The following is a 22,902-nucleotide window of genomic DNA, read 5'->3' as shown; positions in this document are numbered from 1 at the left end:
CTCCTCGAAGTCAAGTCGCAACTGTATTAACGGTGTTAAGAAAAAGGAAACAAACTTGCAAGATGTTTCCGTCTTGCGAAGCAAGCCCATAGGGAAAATCGTCTTGCGAAGCAGCTCAAAAAACAAAAAACCCTTTCGTCTAGCAAGTTTTTTGTCTTGCGAGGCATTCATCTTGCGAGGTACCACTGTATATATTTTCAAGAGGTTGTTCTCATATTGCTAACACAGTGCAAAAATGCAACCAAACCCTGGGGCTTTGGGACTAGATGGATGGAAGGAAAACTGGCAAAGCCACTTATTCAGCGCATTTCTATTAACTTCCAAAAGCTCAACAAGCAGAAGGAGATGCCTGCACACGGTCATCTCTAAGGGTGTGTGATTGCAATACATTTGCAGTACAGTCATACCTCGGGTTACAGACGCTTCAGGTTGAGTTTTTTCGGGTTACGGACCACTGAAACCCGGAAGTACCGGAACGGGTTATTTCTGGGTTTGGGCGGTCGCACATGCGCACAAGTGCTAAATCGCGCTTTGCACATGTGCAGAAGTGCCGAATTGCAACCCTATGCATGCGCAGATGCGCCACTGCCGTTGCGAACGTGCATCCCGCACGGATCACGTTTGCAACCCAAGCATCCACTGTACAGGCATTTATGCGTGTTCAATTCCCACACACGTGGGAATGCAGCAGGGCTGTTGCGCTTTCCCACACGTCAGCAGTTAGCCAGGAGTCTCAGCAAAGCCCTGCTGCACCTCCGGCTCATGAGGAGACCTTCCCCAGAGGGGAGCAGGACTTGGCTGAGCAGCTTGGCAGACACGCGGGGAAGACGTTTCCCCGCATGCCAGTTGTACAAGACCCGCTGCCTCTCTGGCTCACGTGGATCAAGGGGTCTGACTCCACATATTTTTTATTTATTTATTGAATTTATATACCGCCCTATACCCGGAGGTCTCAGGGCAGTTCACAAAAAAGATTGCAATATATAAAATAAAAATAAAAACAATATCCCAATAATAGCCCCCACAGCACAAGGAGCTGCCATGCTACAGAACCTTCCGTACCCACTGACATAATATGTCTAGGGCCCCTGAGTTTGTCCTCTGCTATACCTGCCCAAGGACTACAGAAAGTAGGAATCGGTCCCATTTGATTACTTACGCCAGAGTCTCCAAATTCAGGTCCTCGGAAGAAGGCATTTCAGTCGCATGAAGGGATACGCTGTTCTCCCTCACAATCTGTTAAAAACAAGCCAGCGGATGCATAGAGTCATTGCCGTTTGTGCAAAGGTTTCTGTAGCTTCGTGGATATACTTTACTTTTTAAAGTCAGAGCCCAGCTGCAAGATTTTAATTTTGGATGCCTGAAAACAAGAGGACTCCGGTAACCTATTCTTCCATTACAGATACAATCTGTAAGCGTCACATGTCTTCTCTTATAGAGACTAATGCAAGCTACAGCTCACTTCTACACATGGTTAGCTGGAATTGACTTCCATGAATGGAGCTTGTTCTCAAGTCAGCATGCTTAGAATGTGTGGTTTGTCTTGTTTATCTGAAATAACATGTCGACTGCATGCATGTCTCTAGCCACAAAGTGTAGAACCCTTTACTGCTGTAAGGGGGAAATGGAGGAAACCAGAAAACTCGGGCAGTTTTGCAGGTCTGCCTACCGGAAGCATCACATGCCTTTTACTTAGTTTATTACTCTTTAGCAAGGAGCAGAAAAGGTGAAATTATCAGCTGAATCCTGGTTTAAGAACATAAAGGTAAAGGTACCCCTGCCCGTACGGGCCAGTCGTGTCCGACTCTGGGGTTGCGTGCCCATCTCGCTTAAGAGGCCGGGGGCCAGCGCTGTCCGAAGACACTTCCGGGTCACGTGGCCAGCGTGACAAGCTGCATCTGGCGAGCCAGCGCAGCACATGGAAACGCCGTTTACCTTCCCGCTAGTAAGCGGTCCCTATTTATCTACTTGCACCCGGGGGTGCTTTCGAACTGCTAGGTTGGCAGGCGCTGGGACCGAGCAAAGGGAGCGCACCCCGCTGCGGGGATTCGAACCGCCAACCTGACGATCGGCAAGTCCTAGGCGCTGAGGTTTTACCCACAGCGCCACCCGCGTCCCTTAAGAACATAGGAAGAGCCTATTGGACCAGGCCATCTAGTCTGGAATCCTATTTTCCCAGTGGCCGATGCCTATGAAACCCGACCCTCCTGTGGTTTCCAGCATTGGGTATTCAGAAGCATTTCTGCCTCTGACCGTGGAGGCAGGGCATAACCATTTGCAGGTAGTAGCCATTCATAGTCTTATCCTCCGTGGATATGTTGAATCCTCTTTTAAAGCCAAGCTCAGCTACTTGTTCACTGGGCAGAGCGAAGTGGTTGCAAAGGAACTGCAGATACCTGCAAGCAACTTGTGCATATCCTGGTTTATTAAGACAGAGGCATTATGGTGAAAACCCGGCCACTGTGTGCACTAGAAAACTCATGCTCCTCTGAAACAGGTGGCATGAAGCAGATGAACAAGGCACCCTCGTCCAGACCTGTTGATGTGTACAGGGTTCCCCGAGGGTAGAAATTCCCTGAACCGCTGGCTTCGTGTAACAGTTTGGTTGGAGGAGTGCTATTTACTTGCGGCACGTTGCTGTCAATCCACTTAGAACTGGGCAGAATGTCATCCCACAAAATCAAGCATCGAGCAAGCGTCTGCAAACAAAGAAGAGGATCAGAAGAGGCTAAAGGAAAGCGAGTTGTGATGAGCTCAGAAACGCCAATCGTGTAAGAATTCCTAAGGAATCAATTTGAGTTGATCAGGAAGTTACAGGCACTTCTGTTTCAAGCTCAGAACCCAAAAGCACCCTGCAATTCTTAAGACTGTCGGAGAAAACGCAAACCCTCTTTCTCAGCACGGTGCAATAATCTACGCAATAATTCTATTTTGCGAACTCGGTTTGAACGATTTGTGCACCATTACACAACCAGACACTGGCTTTCATAGTCTGCGGCTAGAGTGTTAGATTGGGGTTCAAATCCCCGCACAGCCTTGAAGCTCACTGGGTGACCTTGGGCCAGCCATGGTCTCTCAGCCTAACCTACCTCACAGGGTTGTTGTGAGTATATAACTGTCAGCATCGCCCTAGAGCCAGTGTACCAACTGGACTCATGCACCTCAACCCCGACTGGGCTAGGCGAGCTGGGAAGCACCGCCAGAGACCTCCTTCTCACAGGAACAGGTCACAGTGCTGTGGACTCACAGCTCAGAGCTGAGAGCACCGGATTCACTGTCTCAATACTTCAGTCGTTGCGCAGCAGAGTTTTGCAGAGTCTTGCAGAGTATAAACCACTCGGAGAGCAGCTCTGTAGAATATCTTCCTTTTATTCTGTAACTACAACTATGATACAAAACTATACACAGAGCTGAATATTCTAAGCATAAATCAATGCTACACTGAGAGTCTGCAGCTGCACTTAGCAGCAATCTTATCTCTAGAATCTCTAACACTTTCACTTTCTCCGATACACTGACTGACTGTCTCTCACTCACACACACACTGATATGTTGCTGGGCAGAATAAGTAGATAGGCAGGACACGCCTCCTCCTCTCTGGAGAGTCAGCAGAGACCATCAGGAGATGATCAGGAGATTCTTGGGTATGGGAGGGGTGAAATCTCCTCAATAACTGGCAGGAAGAGAACCACATATGCCACCTTGAGCTCTTTGGAGGAAAGGTGGGATAAAAATGCAATAAACAAACAAGTAATGCCATGAGCCAACAGGACCAGATCAACTGCAAAGTAGCCTTTGACTCAAAGCCTAATACAGTGGTACCTCGGGTTACAGACGCTTCAGGTTACAGATGCTTCAGGTTACAGACTCCGCTAACCCAGAAATAGTACCTTGGGTTAAGAACTTTGCTTCAGGATGAGAACAGAAATTGCACGGTGGCCTCACAGTGGCAGCAGGAGGCCCCATTAGCTAAAGTGGTGCTTCAGGTTAAGAACAGTTTCAGGTTAAGAATGGACCTCCAGAACGAATTAAGTTCTTAACCTGAGGTACCACTGTAATTTGAACAAGAGCATCTTGTTTAACTTTCTGAGTTGCATTTCTGGGCTTCCTTTTTTGCTGCTGAAAGAATATATTTTTTTACACAACAAGCAATTTAGCGGACAGATTCAAGTGCAACTCAAGCTTACATCGCCAACCAATGAGCACGCAGGTGTTTTGGTTTTGCTGAATATTGCACTTCTGCTGGCCACATTTGCCCTTGCATGTACAAACTTTCTCTTATGCAAAGTGACTCTAAAACTGGGACAGGATGGAGAGCACTGTCGTTTTGTGTGTGTGTGTGTGTGTGTGTGTGTGTGTGTGTGTGTGTGTTTTCTTAAAAAGATGAATGGCCTAGGCAGGAACGGCAACCAGCATGTGTCCAGACTGAAACATGCAAAAGTAATTCATACAATTTATTTTCACAGATTTGCATAAAGTAAACCCAATAAAAGGTAAACTACTTAGAAGCTTTTGTTGATTCAGTGGTATATAAACCTCCTTTTTTTAAAAAAAACTCAATAAATAAGGAAATTCCGTTTTGAGCAAAGGGCATTGCAGAAGAGCAAAAAAAAAAACCAAACAAAAAAAAACCCACAAAAGATGACCCCAAAATTTGAACATACCCTTAATAATAAAAATTCTGGTTTCACGAAGTCCAACAAATACATGGTATCCGGAGCTCGAAGCCAGTCAGCAATGGACCTAGCAAAATGTAAGTAAAAAAATAAAATGAAAGAGTTCTGAATTACAATAGCTTGCTTAGGGAAACATGAAGACATGCTTCAGTAGAGCACATCTTGAATGGCTGAATTTGCTTGCTGCTTTTCTAACTTCCTCTCTAATCTTTCAGCTCTGCCGCCCTCCTGCTACAATCCTCACACATTTCAGTAAGTTGCAGAGGCACAATTCCAAATGCTCAGACCGAACTGCAAAGCTTCCTTGCATTTACTGAGTGTCCCTCCACCACATTCTGGGGACTGCCGGCATTGCGATGAGTTGCAAGTACCCTTAAGCATGAAGTCCTGTGATTCTAAAAGGTTACGTCTCTTACACATAAAGCACGATTCCAAACCCAATACCTGTTGTTAGTCTTTAGGTAGATCATTGCTAGCGCCAGAGTCGCGCCTGGGCATGTCACGTCCACATTTATGGTGTCTCCTTCCTGTAAAGAATAAAAGCAGGGAGATAAATCAGCCTGAATGCTAGAGAACGATGTCACACGCCGCTTTTATATTTATTTACTTATTTCGTTCAACTTACTAATGGTTTCCCGTAAAATATCTCAAAGCGATTTGCTTTGTGCGGGAGGTGGGCCAAGGGAAAGCTCTGAAGGTGGTCTAATGGACTCCTGCCCCCCAAGAAAAGTAGGGCTGAGCCTAAAGAGTAACTGAGATGGGAGACTGTCTTGGAACTCCACTGATGGTGCTCTGAGGTCCCTTGAAAAAAGGTGCAAAGAAATGAACCAACCTATTTCTTATAAAAGGATGAAGGGGAGAAGCTGCAGGATCCTTGCAGTACTCAAAGGGCAGAGCTGAGTTTCAGAGCATCAGCCCCTGGCATCTTCAGGTAGGGCTGAGAAAGACCCCCTGCCTGAAACCTTGGGAAGATGCTGCCAGCCAGGGAAGAAAACAGGGAGCTAGATGGACCAACGGTCCAACTCAGAATAAGGAATGGTTTAAGAAAACTGAAGTGGGCACCTTAATCTGGTAGCTTGGAGACTTGTGCTTTTCACGGTGCATTCCAGCTTGAAACCGCCGGTGACCACCAACCATATACTGGTAAAGCTGCTCAGGAACGTTGAGGTCCGACATGCCTATCAAGTTGCTGCCGTGCTGCAAGAGGAATGGAGAGCAAAGGGTTAAATAACAACAACAACGATGATGATGATGATGATGTATTTGTACCCCGCCCATCTGGCTGGGTTTCCCCAGCCACTCTGGGCGGCTTCCAACAAAGATTAAAAATACATTAAAATGTCACACATTAAAAACTTCCCTTCAGATGTTTTCTGAAGTTGTTTATCTCTTTGACATCTGGTGGGAGGGCGTTCCACAGGGCGGGCGCCACTACCGAGAAGGCCCTCTGCCTGGTTCCCTGTAGCTTAGCTTCTCGCAGTGAGGGAACCGCCAGAAGGCCCTCGGCACTGGACCTCAGCATCCGGGCAGAACAATGGGAGTGGAGACACTCCTTAAGGTATACTGGGCCGAGCCCTATCCTGTTCTACAAACCTGTTTGCGGCCCAAGGTGCCTGAAGCACGCTCAGCAAACAAACAGGTGCTGCATTCAGATGAAAATCTAGCAAACAGTCCAGCACCTCTCTCTCTCACACTCACACATTCCCCAAAAGAGAGAGCTACACTTACCCCGAGGCAAACCATGCCCAAAGCTAAGCCAGCAGCTAGCGAATAGGACTCTCTGTCGGTGCAATACTCCATTTCAGGGCCTGGGGGGCGCCCTTAAATTTAAAACAACAACAACAAGAGTAAGTCAAAACTAGAAAGAAAGAAAGAAAGAAAGAAAGAAAGAAAGAAAGAAAGAAAGAAAGAAAGAAAGAAAGAAAATAGTTGATTTTTACTCAGTTAAATATTAAATTTTAGTACTGAAAAGCTTAGATCACCGTATTTTGCTCAATATCATATTACAGTGGTACCTTGGGTTAAGTACTTAGTTCCAGAGGTCCGTTCTTAACCTGAAACTGTTCTTAACCTGAAGCACCACTTTAGCTAATGGAGCCTCCTGCCACCGCTGTGCCACCACCACGCAATTTCTGTTCTTATCCCGAAGCAAAGTTCTTAACCCGAGGTACTATTTCTGGGTTAGTGGAGTCTGTAACCTGAAGCGTATGTAAGAAATGTATGTAACCCAAGGTACCACTGTATCAGGGACAAATCAGGGGCCAATTTGGACAGCTTCCTTAAAGGTTTTAGCCTGTCGCAGCAAAAATAAAATCTACCAATTCGCACAACTGCAAGAAGGTCTCCATGAAATCATTTGCGAAGGGAAGCCCACACAGCGCTCGCTCCAGATGTTGTGGACTGCAACTTAGCTTTAGCCAGCATGGCCAGTGGTCAGGGATGTGGATGCAAGTCCAGTAACATGTGGAGGGCACCTGTGTTGGCTACTTGCACAAAACATTTGTGACCCGGATGCCACCCCAAGAGATTTCCTCTCTGGAGCTTTACCTATTTCCGACAGCAGAACCTCGGCCGTGTGCCTGTGAGCCGTGCCTTGGTAGACCAAGCCGATCCCTATCACAGCTGCCACTTGTACATTGTGAGGCACATCCAGTTCGGTGGAAGTCGGTGGCAGAAGAGCAGGGATGTGGATGCTGAGCAGGCGAGTGATGGACATGTCCATGGTGCCCAGCTTGGCGGCTGAGACCCCAAGCAGCAGCCCGATGCTCGTCATTTCGTGGCCCTGCCAGGAGAAACAAACGCATCCATCAGGTGACTTTTTTGAATGGAACAAATGCACAAACGCACACTCATGAGCTGCACCCCAAACTGAAAAGCCTGAGGCCGTGTTTCAGGATTCTTTTATTTTACATCTTAATCAGATAAGTGCTGGAGCTGCAATGAGGTCAAACGTATGTTCGTTCATATGTGATACACCTGTAAAAGGGTAAAAGAGTATTGGGAAATAATTTATAATGAACTGGGAAAAATGTTTAAAAGCACCTTTCCAAAAAACAAAACAAAAAAAAACAAACCCCAGAGGTATTTTTGCTGGGGATAATTCAGATGGAAATTCCCAGGTGTCAAAAAAGGCTATTTATGTATGCCACTACGGCGGCCCATGTTTCGTTAGCCCAAAAATGGAAAACGAGCCCGGTCCCAAAGAAGAATGGCAACTTAAACTGATGGAATATGCGAAGCTTGCAGACCTAACATATAGAACAAGAGAACAAGAAGAACATTGGTTTAAAGAAGATTAGGAAATGTTTTCTGAATATATGGGGGGAATTGTGTACACTTGAAAACACTGGCAGCATTAAGATGAATTCAACAGTGTAAATAAGTTTTGACGGAAGTAATAATGGAATACTGAATGGTTTAGTTTATATAAAATATGCAGGGATTTATGCTATGTAAAATGAACTATGGAAAGAGAAGAAGGGATGTCACTGATATTTTAAGGTTGTATAAATGAATATTCTAAATTGTAAAACAGAAAATTTAATAAAAATTATATTCTTTAAAAAAGGATTCATTTATTTTAACATACGCCACACACAAACAACAAACACATATTGTTTGGAGGGGGCCCTTCCTTGCCCCCCATGACTAATTTTTTTTAGGGATGTGGGGAACTGCAGCGGTTAGGGAGGAATTGGCAAAGATCTGGTGCCTTGCCTTGCACAAGGAGAAAAGCTTTTCACCAGTGCGAAGCCACCGTTGATAAAACCATGGTTTGCTGCAATGCAGTAATGACGGTTACAGTTGCTGGTCTGCCTCTGGGCAAGCAGAAAACAAAGGCAGACAAGCAGGCCTGAACTGTGGTTGCCTGTATGTCTGGGTACTAAACTACGATTAGCAGAAACCATGGTTTGGCATGACCACCTGACTATAGTCAGAAATACAAAAATCGTGATGTTGTCTTCCCTTTGCCTTTGGGTCAAGCGTCTCACCTTTGTCAAGTAGTCATGGATGTTGAGTGTGGCGAGCTTTGTGAGGTGGCCGTTCAAACCCAGGGCCATGAGGAAGCCTGCATATTCATTGGCTAGTTCGGCATTTTTGGGTTTGTTGTAGACGATCCATGCAGAATCTATTTGAGAAGCAGGCGCGATCTTCAGCCCAGCAGCAACGCCGTTGTGGAAGTTGGCCCAGCAAGCCATGTTTGGAGGCACATCTATGTTCCCACTGTTGAGGTCCACTGTGGTATTCCTAGGAGGAGCCCGGCCTACAGAGTGCAGAACGACCAACCGCATGTGAATCAGAATCGTAGAAGAAAACCCCTTTCTGCTAGGGAGAGCTAAGCATAGTTAGCTGCTTTGGGGTCACAGTAAACTACAGTGGTACCTCAAGTTAAGAACTTAATTCGTTCTGGAGGTCTGTTCTTAACCTGAAACTGTTCTTAACCTGAAGCACCACTTTAGCTAATGAGGCCTCCTGCTGCCGCCGCACCGCCAGAGAACGATTTCTGTTCTTATCCTGAAGCAAAGTTCTTAACCCAAGGTAATATTTCTGGGTTAGCAGAGTCTGTAACCTGAAGCGTCTGTAACCTGAAGCGTATGTAACCCGAGGTACCACTGTATAGTTATGCGCAAACATCAAACTGACTTGTGTTTTATATATGCTGTAAGCCTCTCAGAGTGGCTGGGGAAACCCAGCCAGATGGGCGGAGTATAAATAATAAAATTATTATTATTCTTTATTATTATGACAGTGGCCTGGTTCAATTGCTGCTTCTGGCCATGGAGGCAGAGCATAGCCAACACAGCTAGTAGCCCAACGAACCCTCCTTCGAGGAACAAACTTGCTATAAGAGCTACTAATTTTTGTTCCTGTTGTGACTCAAATTATCCCTACATTTCCTTCCCTCCTTCAGATTCCCCCACTCCCTAATCCAGAGGAGTGTCATGGGTTTCATGCTACAATGGTAGCATTGTAGAGCAGGCAGTGCTCTCTCTGTGTGTGAGCCCACAGGTAAATCGGGTTATCATGCTAAGTATTGCAGGAACTCACCTGTCAGGTTTAATTTGGGAATAGGCAACGGTTCTGTTGGAACTGGATGGTACGAGAACAGAGTGAACATTCCTCTTCCCAAAGGGAGAGCCATCGTCCGCTGACACAACTGCAGCAGCCTATGGTGAAAATCAAACACAGAAAAGAATGCAACCAACAATATTATTCCTTTTTAAGCACACACACACACAGATACACACTTATATCAACGGGTTAACAAATTATGTTACAATCAACTTTAAAACAGGCAATAAAAAGCTGTAGGAATATAAAATACAAATAAAGAAAGCATTTCTCATGGTGTTCCGAATACATCTAGTGCTTTTTTTCTGGAGGTATGCATACCCCTAAACATTTTGTGAATCTAAGTTTGGCCTCATTGAGGGGCCGTATTTCAATATGAGTAGGAAAATGAGAGTACAGTGGTATCTCGGTTAAGTACTTAATTCGTTCCGGAGGTCCGTACTTAACCTGAAACTGTTCTTAACCTGAAGCACCACTTTAGCTAATGGGGCCTCCTGCTGCTGCCGTGCCGCCGGAGCACGATTTCTGTTCTCATCCTGAAGCAAAGTTCTTAACCTGAAGCACTATTTCTGGGTTAGCAGAGTCTGTAACCTGAAGCGTATGTAACCTGAAGTGTATGTAACCCGAGGTACCACTGTAGCCTTAGTTCTTAGAGGAAAAAAACACTGCATCAAACATTCCACCAATGAGAAATATGCAAAGCAGATAGGAAACCTGTGAATCTGTGGACAGGGAGACAGGTGAACGTATGAATTTTTATTTCTCCATACTTTATTTGTGAACATTTTATGGCAGGCAGCAGATTGTGTGAATGGAGTCTACTGAAAAAGACAAAGAGTTTGAAGTGATGCAAGGACTTGTCTGTGGTGGTTGGTCTGCAATGGCCCAGTCACTCTTATGCAAGTCATCAGTTTAAGTCATCCAGTGAATTATTAAATATAGTCTACCCTGCTTTTCTCTTTCAGGCTAGGATTCTTTGTCTGTGGTCTTAGGCTCAAGATGGACCCTGTTTCTTTTTCCATCCTCTCTTTTGGAAGCACCTGAACTCGGGCAGAAGACAAGAGAGCGCCCCTCCAAACAAACCAGCTGTGTTCTTTATGTTTTGATTATGCCTGGGGAGGCTTCCACAGCTATTGCCTGTGCCTAGAGCTCTTCCAGACTGACAGGTCTGCAGGGGATTTGGCATGTCAAGCAGCAGAGACATCAAAGGTGCTTCCAGGCAACAATGTTTACTGAAGATCCATCCCAATTTGTTTGCAGGGAGATGACATTTGCTATTGAATGCATAAGTTAAAGGTAAAGGGACCCCTGACCATTAGGTCCAGTCATGACCGACTCTGGGGTTGCGGCGCTCATCTCGCTTTATTGGCCGAGGGAGCCGGCGTACAGCTTCCGGGTCATGTGGCCAGCATGACTAAGCCACTTCTGGTGAACCAGAGCAGCGCACGGAAACGCCATCTACCTTCCCGTTTACCTTCTACTTGCACATGCTTTCGAAATGCTAGGTTGGCAGGAGCAGGGACCGAGCAACAGGAGCTCACCCCGCCTTGGGGATTCGAACCGCCGACCTTCTGATTGGCAAGCCCTAGGCTCTGTGGTTTAACCCACAGCGCCACCCGTTTTTTTGCATATTCCTTATGATTTGTTTGTGGGTAGGTTAGATGATGTTGCATCAGGGCAACTGCTCTACAGTGTATATCCCTGTCACTTTCCCTACTGCAGAAAGTCCAGTCTTTGGCAATCTGTGGGTTTGTTGCACCAGAGCTCCCAAAGAACCAATTCTGCAACCTGAATTTGCCCTGTGAGACCTGCACTGCAGGGGGGGGGTGAACTAGACAATCCTTTGGGTACTATCCAACTCTACAATTCTATGATTCTATGAATCCCACTCAAAAACAGTGACAGTCTAAAAGTGCCCTCATTCTCAAACCTGCAAAAGAACACAGCATTTTCGTAAGGAAACTTTCTACTGAGCTTCCCGACTGCCCACTCCCACTGCTGATCCCAGCATCCTTAAGAACTTCCAGTGCTTGGAATCACTGCTAGGAAGCCTGACTCTGGCAAACATGGGGATCTCTGCAGTGACACAATATGACACTCCGACAAACAAGCTTCTAAGGAAAGCCAACAATTTACCGGTTTTCTTTTTCTTCTATATATTCGTGGTCACTGACTTCTGGCATCTGAACTACATTGACACGGACAGGGTGAGCACTCTGCAGAAGTCTGCGCACCTCTTGCACTCGCAGGTCTTCGCTCCATATTAGTGACATCACTTCCTGGTTCATATCATTCATTCCGTCGTCCTCCTCTTCGGACTCGGCTGTTGAGGGCAGTTCGGAGGAGAGCACCTGGGTGTCAGACTTTTGGAGAGAAAGAGAGCGAAATTGTAGTTTCAGTGGGGAAAGGTTGGAATGTTTGAGGCTATATATTTAAGGGAAAAAATGAGTACTGGAGGCGAGAAATGTAACAGAGGTACATAAGGTTATGCACAGTGTGGAGAAAGATCACAGAGAAAGCATTCCTCTCCTTCTCAAAATACTAAAACCCGGGGTCAGCCAATGAAGATGAATGGTAGGAGATTAAAGATAGAAACACTTCATCACACAAAGCATAGTTAACCTATGCAATTTTCTACCACAAGACATAGTGAAGACGACCAACTTGGAAGGCTTTAAAGTGGGATTTGACAAATGCATGGAAGATGCAAACCCAAACATTCGAATTTCCCCCTTTTTCCATAAAAAGGCATCACTGGTAAAACTAGAAATGCTCTTTCCCTTTAATTTAAATAAATGGAAAGCCAAGGCTTTAAATCTCAGGAACTATTTGAAGGAATCTTCCCAACTTTTCTCTGGAAGATACTTCTATTATGGTACTTACAGCTTTACACTTTGGCAAGTTTCCCTCGCACGCCTGTTTGGAAAGATCCTGTCGGCCAATCAAAAGACAGACTGCTTCTGGCCAGTCAGAGGCAGGCTGCTGCCGGCAGTGATATATTGCATCTCTGATAGGAAGAGCAACTCCAAATGGCAAAGACTCCAGATCTCTTAAGGTGAATCCTAATATTATAAAGAAAACAAACCTTGGGGTTATTTTGCATGCTAATTTCTACGAACCCATCTTAAGTCCAAATAATAATAATAATAATAATAATAATAATAATAATAATTTATTATTTGTACCCCGCCCATCTGGCTGGGTTTCCCCAACCACTCTGGGCAGCTTCCACAGAGATAAAAAATACACTAAAATGTCACACATTAAAAACTTCCCTGAATATAAAGGTAAAGGTAAAGGTACCCCTGACCATTAGGTCCAGTCGTGACCGACTCTGGGGTTGCGGCGCTCATCTCGCTCTATGGGCTGAGGGAGCCGGCGTTTGTCCGCAGACAGCTTCCCGGTCATGTGGCCAGCATGACTAAGCCGCTTCTGACGAACCAGAGGAGCGCACGGAAACGCCGTTTACCTTCCCGCCAGAGCGGTTCCTATTTATCTACTTGCACTTTGACGTGCTTTCGAACTGCTAGGTTGGCAGGAGCTGGGACCGAGCAACGGGAGCTCACCCCGTCACGGGGATTTGAACCACCGACCTTCTGATCAGCAAGTCCTAGGCTCTGTGGTTTAACCCACAGCACCACCCGCGTCCCTGAATATATATACACATTAATGCCTGTAGGCACAAAAGCAGAGATGCAAACATACCCTGTAGGACAGGGGTGGGGAAACCTTTTCTGGTTAGCAAGCCAGATCTTAATCTCCCTTGGCCCCGGTGAATCAAATATGACAGGTTTCAATCACCTGACATCAGAGAATCAGGTGATACTATGCTTCAAAGTCCCAAATGTAAGGACTTCAAAATGCAACATGGGGAGCTGTTGGAAAGTGCTTTGCAAGCGGCACATACTGTTCCTTAAGTCTCTGAAACAGCTTTCAAACAGTAGGGTTTGGGAAGGATCAAGAGTAGTGCTGAGAGGGAGAAGCAGTTTCCATGGACCGCGAACCAGTTATACCTCCTTGAGAAGCTGATGGGCAGGAGGGAGTACATGTTGGGAATCTGAATACGTGCAGCTACTCACACAGAGTCAATTAGGGTTTGGCAGACAGCCAAGGCAATGTGGAAGAGTAAGTCTGCCTGGTGATACAGAGGCATGGAGACAGCTCCATGATTGGTCACCTCTCTCACGGGAATAATGATTAATGGCCTACTAACTGGTACGAGTGTCAGTGTAGGAGTTGGAGGTTGAGAGTTGTGAGTCGTGTATGAGAGAGTTAGTCAAAGATCTGTGTTCTGTTCTGTTCCTGTAAACAGTCCACTGTATGTAATAAACACCTAACTACAAGTTCCTGGTTCCTGCTTCGTCCATCCTGTCTGCAGCCAAGCTGCCAATTGCTTTCGTGAATTCTGCATTTACTCTGCTAGGTCTGGCTAAGGTCCTGCAACTAGTCGGAAAGTTGTGAAACACCAAATAGGTTTTGCCAATAGTACAACTTGCCTTGTTTCAGCAAAGGAATGATTGGACACACTTTAGATTCCTGAATGTTCCTATGAAGTCCCTCTATTATCAACCCATAGGGTGGAAGTGGCTTCCCCAAACCAGCCTTAGCAGGCCGGTGATCCCTGCCCCCTACACACAGTAGGTACAGGTCCATGGCATTAGAATCCTTCAGGATGAAGACAAACAATGGTTTTTAAGAGAGTATTCTAAGTGGAACACTGCTTCCCATGGTGCACATTCGTATTTCTTTTTCCTCACTGTTACATCTGGCCGTAAACACTTTTCAGGCTTTTGAAATGATAAAAACCTATGAAACATCTTTGGCCAAAGACAACAGCGGTATGTGTGCACACACAAGCAGCGGCCCAACTTTCAGACTGCTTTCTGCTCTGGAAAAAAAAGACACGTCTCTAGATTCTCCTTTCAAAAACGAAGTTGCTAGCCTTTATTTCTATGCACACAGAACGCCCACAAAACCAAAGACAAGTTGTATTTTTAGTGCTTAATTTTTGGTTTGGAGCGTACGTATTTTTCCACCCTCGGACCTTCAGGTGATTTATAAATACTTTAAATAAATAAAATAGATAAATTCCTGCCATAAAGTTGGAAGATCTCCTTACCTACATTCGTCATCCAGACAACCAGCTTTTCCGCAAGACTGGAAGCAGATGTGCTGTGCTGAAAACTGCATCTGCACAACAATGGGAAAAGCAAGAGGAATGTAATGCGCTGCGGTTGCTCTTGCAGAAAGACCTGAAGCCCAGGAGCCAAAAAGGGGCTTCCATGCCTCTCCACCTGCCCCTGATGATTCTCCCTAGGCCACCCCAACCTCACCAGCCCCGCTCCATGTCCTCCTCAACTACTTCTGCCTGGCTGGAATGTATCCTTGAACTGTGACAATGCATCTTGCTTGCCTGGACAGAGAGGGGTGTGCGTGTCACATCCATTGCCATAGGTGCCACCTCTATCCATTGCCACTGGTGTTAGAATTCCTGCTCCATGATTGCAGTCATGGGATTGTTGTCTATCACATGACGGTGTATGTTTTGATCCACAGAGTGGGAAGTGACGGAGACAGGATGTCTGTGTTACTGTGTTCCGTGAAGTGGGACTATTGTCCTTTGTTTCTTTTCTCTTTGCTGTCTGATGCTAGAGAGAGAGGGAGCCATGTTGCAGTGCTCCGCCTGAGTTTATATGTAAATAAAGTCGATTAGCCAAAATGCTGAGTTGCTGAGGCCTGTTACGCAAGCTGCAAAGGCTCTGCGGATCCCTAAGTGTGCCGATGTCTGTTGGCATTGGTTGCTGTGATGTTCGGGCTGAAGAAAGCTTTTGAAGCTCCCGAACGATTGACCAGGAGGGAGAGAACATGGCAGTTGGGCATGTGTCTCTACCAGGGTCCTACTCGAGTGTAGGCTGAACTCCTGACAGGGGACACCTAAGCACCCCCCAAAAAAGTATGCTGGCATGGGACTGAGCCTCCCCAAACTTGAGTGGCTGGGCCTTGCCAGGCTTCACTGCAGCAGCAGTGGTTCTTGGCAGGCCTCATAGCCTCCTCCTGACACGTGTGAAGGCCTTCGCCCTCCCTGCCACTGTTGGGCAGAACTTGGCGCCTCTGTCCATTGCCCTACCCACTTTTGCCTCCGGCCCCACTCACTACCAGAATACAGTGTTGCCCCGCAAGACGAATGCCTCGCAAGACGGAAAACTCGCTACACAAAAGAGTTTTCCGTTTTGGAGGTGCTTCGCAAAACAAATCTCCTATGGGCTTGCTTCGCAAGACGAAAATGTCTTGCGAGTTCCTGCGGGGTTTTTCCCCCTTTCCCCCCTTTTTCTAAGCCGCTAAGCCGCTTATCAGCTGATCCGCTAAGCCGATAAGCCGCTAATAGCGCTAATCCGCTAATCCGTCAATGGGCTTGCTTCGCAAGACGAAAAAACCGCTAGACGAAGAGACTCTCAGAACGGATTCTTTTCGTCTTGCGAGGCACCACTGTACCATTTTCTTCCAGAAAGTTCCTCATGGAGGAACGTGGCCCTCCTGTTGAAAAATATTCCTCACATAAGAGGAAGGAGACGTGACTGTTGTCCTCTCCTGCTCCTCCGAGCCCGTACGTTGTTCCACAGTGAGTGGCCACAGTTTCCAGACAGATTTTGAGCCTTGGCACCTCTACTGCCTGAAAGGAAGGAAGCAGCAGGGGTGGGGCCTGGGCAGATCAGAATGCACCTACTGCAACACAACAGGGTCTTTCTCTCGCTGGTCTGGCCCCGGCCTCTTATCTCCTCCTCCTTCCATCTGGCTCTTAGGGAAAGATTCCCTGAAAAACTAAGGCAATTCAGGAAATTGACCATAAAGAGCCAAGGAAAGAGGCGGAGGAAAGAGATCAATAGTTTAGAGGTCCTTTGGGAGAAAATAAGACTTTCCCAAGGGCAGGAATTGAGCAGAACCCATAAACCAGGCATAGGCAAACTCCGGCCCTCCAGATGTTTGGGACTACAATTCCCATCATCCCTAGCTAACAGGACCAGTGGGTCAGGAATGATGGGAATTGTAGTCCCAAACACCTGGAGGGCCGGAGTTTGCCTATGCCTGCCATAAACCGAGAGTAGTTTTCATATTGCTCAGCATCAAAATACCGTACTTTTCCGTGTATAAGACGAGGGGTTTTTTACGTTTAAATAATTCTGAAAAATTGGGGTGAGCGATGGGCATTTTGGTGAGCGTTTTTAGGCATTCCCCCACCCAAGAAAAGCTCAACAACTCTGGGCAACCCCCCCCCCCCCATTTTCTGAATTTTGAGTCCCTAAAAATAGGAGGTTTGTCATACACAGGAAAATACAATAGCTCCCAAGTGGAACATTACGCCGTTCACTAATTAACATACCGAGGTTCCTCCAGTTCAGTTTGCTGCTTTCGCTGCCCTAAGAAAAAGAAAGGAGAGAGAATGAAAAGGCACCGCTCTTACCTTTGCTTGAGAAGATTAAAACAAGCAGCAAAAAAACAGGGTAGGGAGACTTTTCTGTGGTGGCTCTTCTCCTTTGGAATGCCCTCTCTCAGGAGGCCCATGTGGAGAACTTGTTGCTGTCATTTCAGCACCAGGCAAAACCACACCTGTTTCCATGGGCTTTTAAGAACTGCTAAAGTAAGCAGCTTATGAATGGTTTGGTTTGACTCTGCTTAAGGGAGCTGTCGCTGCTTTAGTTTGCTGCTCTTAATTTGTACAATTTCTTCTTTTTTAAAATTAGTAGTAGTAGTAAATTGCACTTTTTGTTTCTTACAGCTCTGCAAGCCACCTGGGTACTTAAGAAACATAAGTTGAAAGTACGGGGATACAAATGATGTAAATAAAGCAAGCAAAACAAAATGAACGTCCCTATGGGCACTGGAGGGCCTCAAAATTAACGTATTACCTGTAGTAATCCTGGACAAATAGTTGGAGGCCTCATTTAAAACTGCTTTTTCATCGCCGAGGATGTACAGCACAACACTCTGCTCAGGAGAAAGAAATTCACTTTTACAAAAGATCCAGTAGATTCATCTTGTACAAATCTAAGAGTCACATCCACTGCGCTGGGTAATTTTTGCCTCTGGCTCCCTTATTATTGTCTTGCATCCTGCCTGCCCAGCTGCGCATCAAAGAATGTGACCCTTGGGATAATAGGGATTCCTCACCCTTGATTTAGAGTAAGGGGATGAGCAACGTAAGATGAAGATAAAGAGTGAAGTTGCTGTAAAGATTTTGTGCTGAAAAAGTCAACCATTTTGCTAAGAATGTGAAATGCTAGGAGTGCAGCTCATTGTTGGCTTCAGTATACAAACTGTACAGAATTGGGTATAGGTAATGCAATTCTCTGCAGGGAGACCTGTATTCTAATATAAGTACTAGCTCATGGGTAGGCAAACTAAGGCCCGGGGGCCGGATCCGGCCCAATCGCCTTCTAAATCCGGCCCGCAGACGGTCCGGGAATCAGCGTATTTTTACATGAGTAGAATGTGTCCTTTCATTTAAAATTCATCTCTGGGTCATTTGTGGGGCATAGGAATTTGTTAATTTTTTTCCCCAAAATATAATCCAGCCCCCCCACAAGGTCTGAGGGACAGTGGGCCGCCCCCCTGCTTAAAAAGTTTGCTGACCCCTATACTAGCAAAGGCCACTACTATTAGATTTTTTTAAAGCTGTTGTTTTAAATTGTTTTCAAATGCTATATGTTAATTTTGATTTTTGCATTTGTGGCAGGGGGGGGAGTTGGTATGGGGTTTTTGTTAGGAAGTGTGGGAGTTTTTATTAGTTTGTACACATTAGTATTGTTAATTGTTTTAATTATTTTTGGCCTTTATATTGTAACCTTGTGTTGTGAACCGCCCTTAGACCTACGGGTATAGGGTGGTACACAAATTTAATAAGCAACAACAACATGCACCGAAGCATGCCGACCACCTATTTGCAGTGCCAGTTCTGCAAGCGTTGTCTGCACATACCAGCACCACCAGCTTGCTCCTTTCACAGATTCCAGGCAAGTAGGGGTAGGGTGGCACACTGTCTCCCTTCAAGCAGGAACTCAGCCACTGGAAGATGCTCGGAGGTTCAGCCGAAAAAAAGGAAGGGTGATGCATGAAACCTGTTTGGGCTGAATCATACAAAGTATCAGGTCAGGTGTGCCATTTTAATAATACGGAGGTGGTTCTAAAAAAGAAGAAGGTAAAGGACCCCTGGACGGTTAGGTCCAGTCAAAGGCGACTATGGGGTTGCAGCGCTCATCTCACTTTCAAGCCGAGGGAGCCAGCATTTGTCCACAGACAGCTTTCTGGGTCACGTGACCAGCATGACTAAACTGCTTCTGGCGCAACGGGACATCATGACGGAAACTAGAGCGCACGGAAACACCGTTTACCTTCCCGCCACAATGGTACCTATTTATCTACTTGCACTGGTGTGCTTTCGAACTGCTAGGTTGGCATGAGCTGGGACAGGGCAACGGGAGCTCACTCAGTCACAGGGATTCAAACTGCCGACCTTCTGATTGGCGAGCCCAAGAGGCTCAGTGGTTTAGATCACAGCACCACCCGTATAGGATTAATGCTACCAGACCAGCTTTAAATCATTCATATAGAGCTAACAACCTCCTTCGCCAGAGCTGGGGAACTTGGGGTCCCCTGCCCTCAAGATGTAGCTGAGATGGGGGACCAGTGCTTTCCAGATGTTCTACTTCAACTCCCATCAGCCCCAGACAGCAAGGCTAATAATCGAGGGAGTTGTAGTCTAAAGCATCCAGAACTCACCATGTTCCCCGTACATGGATTATGGTGCCAACTATCTCTGGCCACTGGCTAGGCTGCATGGAGTTGATAGGAGTTGGGGTACAGTTATAACATCTGGAGGGTCACAGGTTCCCCATCCCTGAGCTATGTTCCAGCCTGCACATTTGCAAACTAAAACACCAGTGACCTCGGGCCAAAGGAAACCAAACCCAAGAAAGTCCTGAGCACCTCTGATACTTCACACTACCTGGAGAATTTGGTTGCACATAACAACATTGTGGGAACTTTGGTGTCTATGGTAATATATATATATTGTTTTCCAGGGGCAGAATTAAGTGCTTCACAAGCAGCATCCATGGACGCTGTGTTTGATTTCCAAAAATGTGTATTTGTTAAGAAGACTTCTTCTCAGCCACAAACAACAGCAGCAAATATATAGACAAATCCCTAATAAGTGCAAGTTGTTTGAAATAAATATAATTCTGATTGCCATATAGCAGCCTAGGTCAACCCTGTGCTCTCTAGATGGTTCAGACTACAATTCCCATCAGTCATGCTGGCTAAGGCTGATGGGAGTTGTAGTCCAAAGCATCCTGAAGGACACCCGGTTGGAGAAGGCTGCTGAGGAGGAGGGTAAGAGGCTATAAGGACCATGAACCATTGGCAATCTGTTTTCCAGTTCCGGGAGTCATTAAAATAAATGCTATTACTGGATTGTATACCGCATGTGGAGAAAGCTAAAAAGATCTAGGACTGCAGTTTAGTAACAGCTCCACAGTCAGAGTCTGGCAGCATGGCTTCTAAACACACAGTAGATTAGTGACACAGTTACTAATACGAATGTTCTTCTCCAAAGCAAACCAAGCTATTCTCTAGAAACGCACCTGGATCAATTATGCAGGCTTGGCTGGAAGTCTTTACAAGCACTGGATAGTCTCTGTAGTAATAATCAAGATAAGCTTCCAGTTTCAAGTCCCTAAAAGGGGGAAATAATAAGCAAGTGCATAAAGTTATAAACTCTGATGGTGTCACCTCTTACTTTTCTCTGTACTATTCTCTAAACATTCACCTGTTCACTCCATTTACTTAAATTTGTAAAAAATAAATAAAGATCAGGTGTGCTTTAAAGCCCAACTCCAAATCCTCTGACTTGCTGCCAGGAAACACCACCGGCCAGAGTTCACACCCACAAGGACATACCTTGCCAGCTGAACCAGAAGGACAACAAGGGAACGAATCCCTTCGCCCATCAAGCAGTTCAGCTTGAGCTCCTCGTAGATCAAGTGGAGCACGCAGAAAATAGCTGGGATGTGGGGGAAGAGAAGGGTGGTGGAATCCAAGCTGTGGTTGGGCGAGAGGCTGTCCCTGGGAGATTTCACTTCCAGTGGATCCAGCCGTAGAGCTTTGGCCAAAGGGTGAGACTCAACATTTTTATGATAGTCAGAATTTAGCAGATATTCCCAGTCCTGGATCAAAGAAAAGGGAAGGGAAGGAGAAAGGACACATGAGACAATCCTACATACTAAATTGTTTTAGTTTACAGTGGTGCCCCGCAAGATGAATGCCTCGCAAGACGGAAAACCCGCTAGACGAAAGGGTTTTCCGTTTTTGAGCTGCTTCGCAAGACGATTTTCCCTATGGGCTTGCTTTGCAAGACGAAAACGTCTTGCGAGTGTTCCGATATTTTCCCGCTTCCCCCCCTTTTTCTAAGCCGCTAAGCCGCTAATAGCCTTTTAGCCGCTAATCCGCTAAGCCTTTAATAGCCGCTAAGCCTTTAATAGCTGCTAAACCGCTAATAGCGCTAATCCGCTAAGAGGGTTGCTTCGCAAGACGAAAAAACCGCTAGACGAAGAGACTCGCGGAACGGATTAATTTCATCTTGTGAGGCACCACTGTATATAGTTTGTATTTTTAAAAGGAAAGAAGAATGCAAAGCAGGGAGTTAAAAACACCAAAGACAACAAGATCATCAGTGCGATCTTATAGGCAGCATTTACAGTTCTCAAGCTGTTTTTAAAAAGATGCTCATTAACACGCTGTTGGTTTTGAAAAACATAGTCCTGTGGCCTCTGAAAGACAACTGTTGCACAATGTTTTATTAGCAGGAGCTAATATGAATGTACCTATTGCAACAGGATCCTTCTCTCGCTGGTGCCTATTTCGTCAAGACATTGTTTGCTTGCTCATTAGCATTTAAGGACATTCTCTAGCACAGTTCAGAAACCGGCACCCACAACAATGTCTTTCATATTGCAAGATCAGGAAGAAATGTTGCCTGGTCAGCTTCTGAAACACGCACCAATGGTGATCGTTTGCATGTGTCAAATAGATATCAGAGAGCAGACAAAGCTTTGGTTATTAGCCTAAACCTCATGACAATACTTTGTTCAATGCCACCATTAACAATCTGAGCTACCTTGTACCAAAACCAAACTCCAAATCTGATGAAGTGGGCTCTATTCCACAAAATATTATGCCATAGTACATTTATCAGTCTTTTAAAGATGCCCCTGCACTCTCCATGGTTTTACTTGCAACTATCCCTCTGGGAGCTTTTTATGTTGACCTGCTAATCACCAAAGTTCGTCAAGTGATACGCAGACCTGTGAAGTCAGCCTTCAGTCCAAAACACAAGGTCGTGGCTGAAGTGCAAACTCTCACCTGTTGGACTACAATTCCTACCGCTGCTGTAAGTCGAAAGAGCACACCTGATGCTCACATAACACCAAACAAGTTCATGCAAATGTGTGTGTGTTTTTAGCTAAGCACCATACAAGTCTAAGAAGCAGCACCTCCTGAATCAGAGGAATTCACAAAAATCCTCCAGCTGCTCAGGAACTACTAATTAAAATGATAAATTATTCCCTTACTTCATCTGATCCTGTCTCTGACGGCCGGGCTTTCTTGGGAGCAATGACTGGAGAAAGAGAGCCTTCAAAATCAAGCTGAAATAAACAGATAAATAAATCATCACACTGGGCACTGAATTTCAGTTTTCATACATTACAGGAATCGTTCTGTCAGAAGAAGCAAAGCTGATCGTGCAACTGTTCCAAGTACAATTGTGATTATTTCTTTGCATTAGCCTCCACCACCTGAAACCCTGCCCCTGATTTGGACTAAAACTCTCACCAGCCCGACAACCTGGAGGTTGGCTGTCCCTGCTCTAAGATCTATACTGAACTATTATATAGAGCCAAGCAATAACTAGTAAGATGTGTGAGCACCCAAAATCAAGGAAACCATGCTGTTGCTAGTGCTTGCAAGATTCTGTGTATATATAGTTTAATTCTAAGATAGGCTGCATCAGAAGTACAGGGAAGGGACAGGATACATTATCTCAGCAATACCTTGTTACTAGCAGAAAGCCTGTTACACAGCTTGAAGGTATTTGGATTAA

The 22,902-nt window shown here is 45.6% G+C and overlaps 1 protein-coding gene across 8 annotated transcripts in view; it reads right to left on the bottom strand.

The window, feature by feature from the left end:
* The window catches only part of ANAPC1 (anaphase promoting complex subunit 1), a 58,464-nt gene that overhangs the window by 16,189 nt on the left and 19,373 nt on the right, over positions 1-22,902 (bottom strand). For all 8 annotated transcript variants that reach the window (XM_083494015.1, XM_083494016.1, XM_083494017.1 and 5 more), the window contains exons 18-35: positions 22,373-22,447; positions 20,703-20,968; positions 20,387-20,478; positions 18,723-18,871; positions 17,654-17,732; positions 17,128-17,164; positions 14,869-14,939; positions 12,633-12,811; positions 11,886-12,112; positions 9,726-9,844; positions 8,669-8,940; positions 7,224-7,458; positions 6,405-6,496; positions 5,739-5,873; positions 5,121-5,203; positions 4,665-4,743; positions 2,625-2,699; positions 1,160-1,236 (exon numbers count right to left, since the gene is read on the bottom strand). In XM_083494015.1, coding sequence (XP_083350141.1) covers positions 1,160-1,236; positions 2,625-2,699; positions 4,665-4,743; positions 5,121-5,203; positions 5,739-5,873; positions 6,405-6,496; positions 7,224-7,458; positions 8,669-8,940; positions 9,726-9,844; positions 11,886-12,112; positions 12,633-12,811; positions 14,869-14,939; positions 17,128-17,164; positions 17,654-17,732; positions 18,723-18,871; positions 20,387-20,478; positions 20,703-20,968; positions 22,373-22,447 — 2,342 coding nt within the window. The remainder of the gene's footprint in view (positions 1-1,159; positions 1,237-2,624; positions 2,700-4,664; positions 4,744-5,120; positions 5,204-5,738; positions 5,874-6,404; positions 6,497-7,223; positions 7,459-8,668; positions 8,941-9,725; positions 9,845-11,885; positions 12,113-12,632; positions 12,812-14,868; positions 14,940-17,127; positions 17,165-17,653; positions 17,733-18,722; positions 18,872-20,386; positions 20,479-20,702; positions 20,969-22,372; positions 22,448-22,902) is intronic.

Source organism: Podarcis liolepis (assembly GCF_965112155.1).
Source record: "Podarcis liolepis genome assembly, chromosome: 3".
NCBI classification, from domain to species: Eukaryota; Metazoa; Chordata; class Lepidosauria; order Squamata; family Lacertidae; genus Podarcis; species Podarcis liolepis.
Note: the sequence above shows the minus strand (reverse complement) of the source record. Positions and strands in the feature narration are given on the sequence as shown.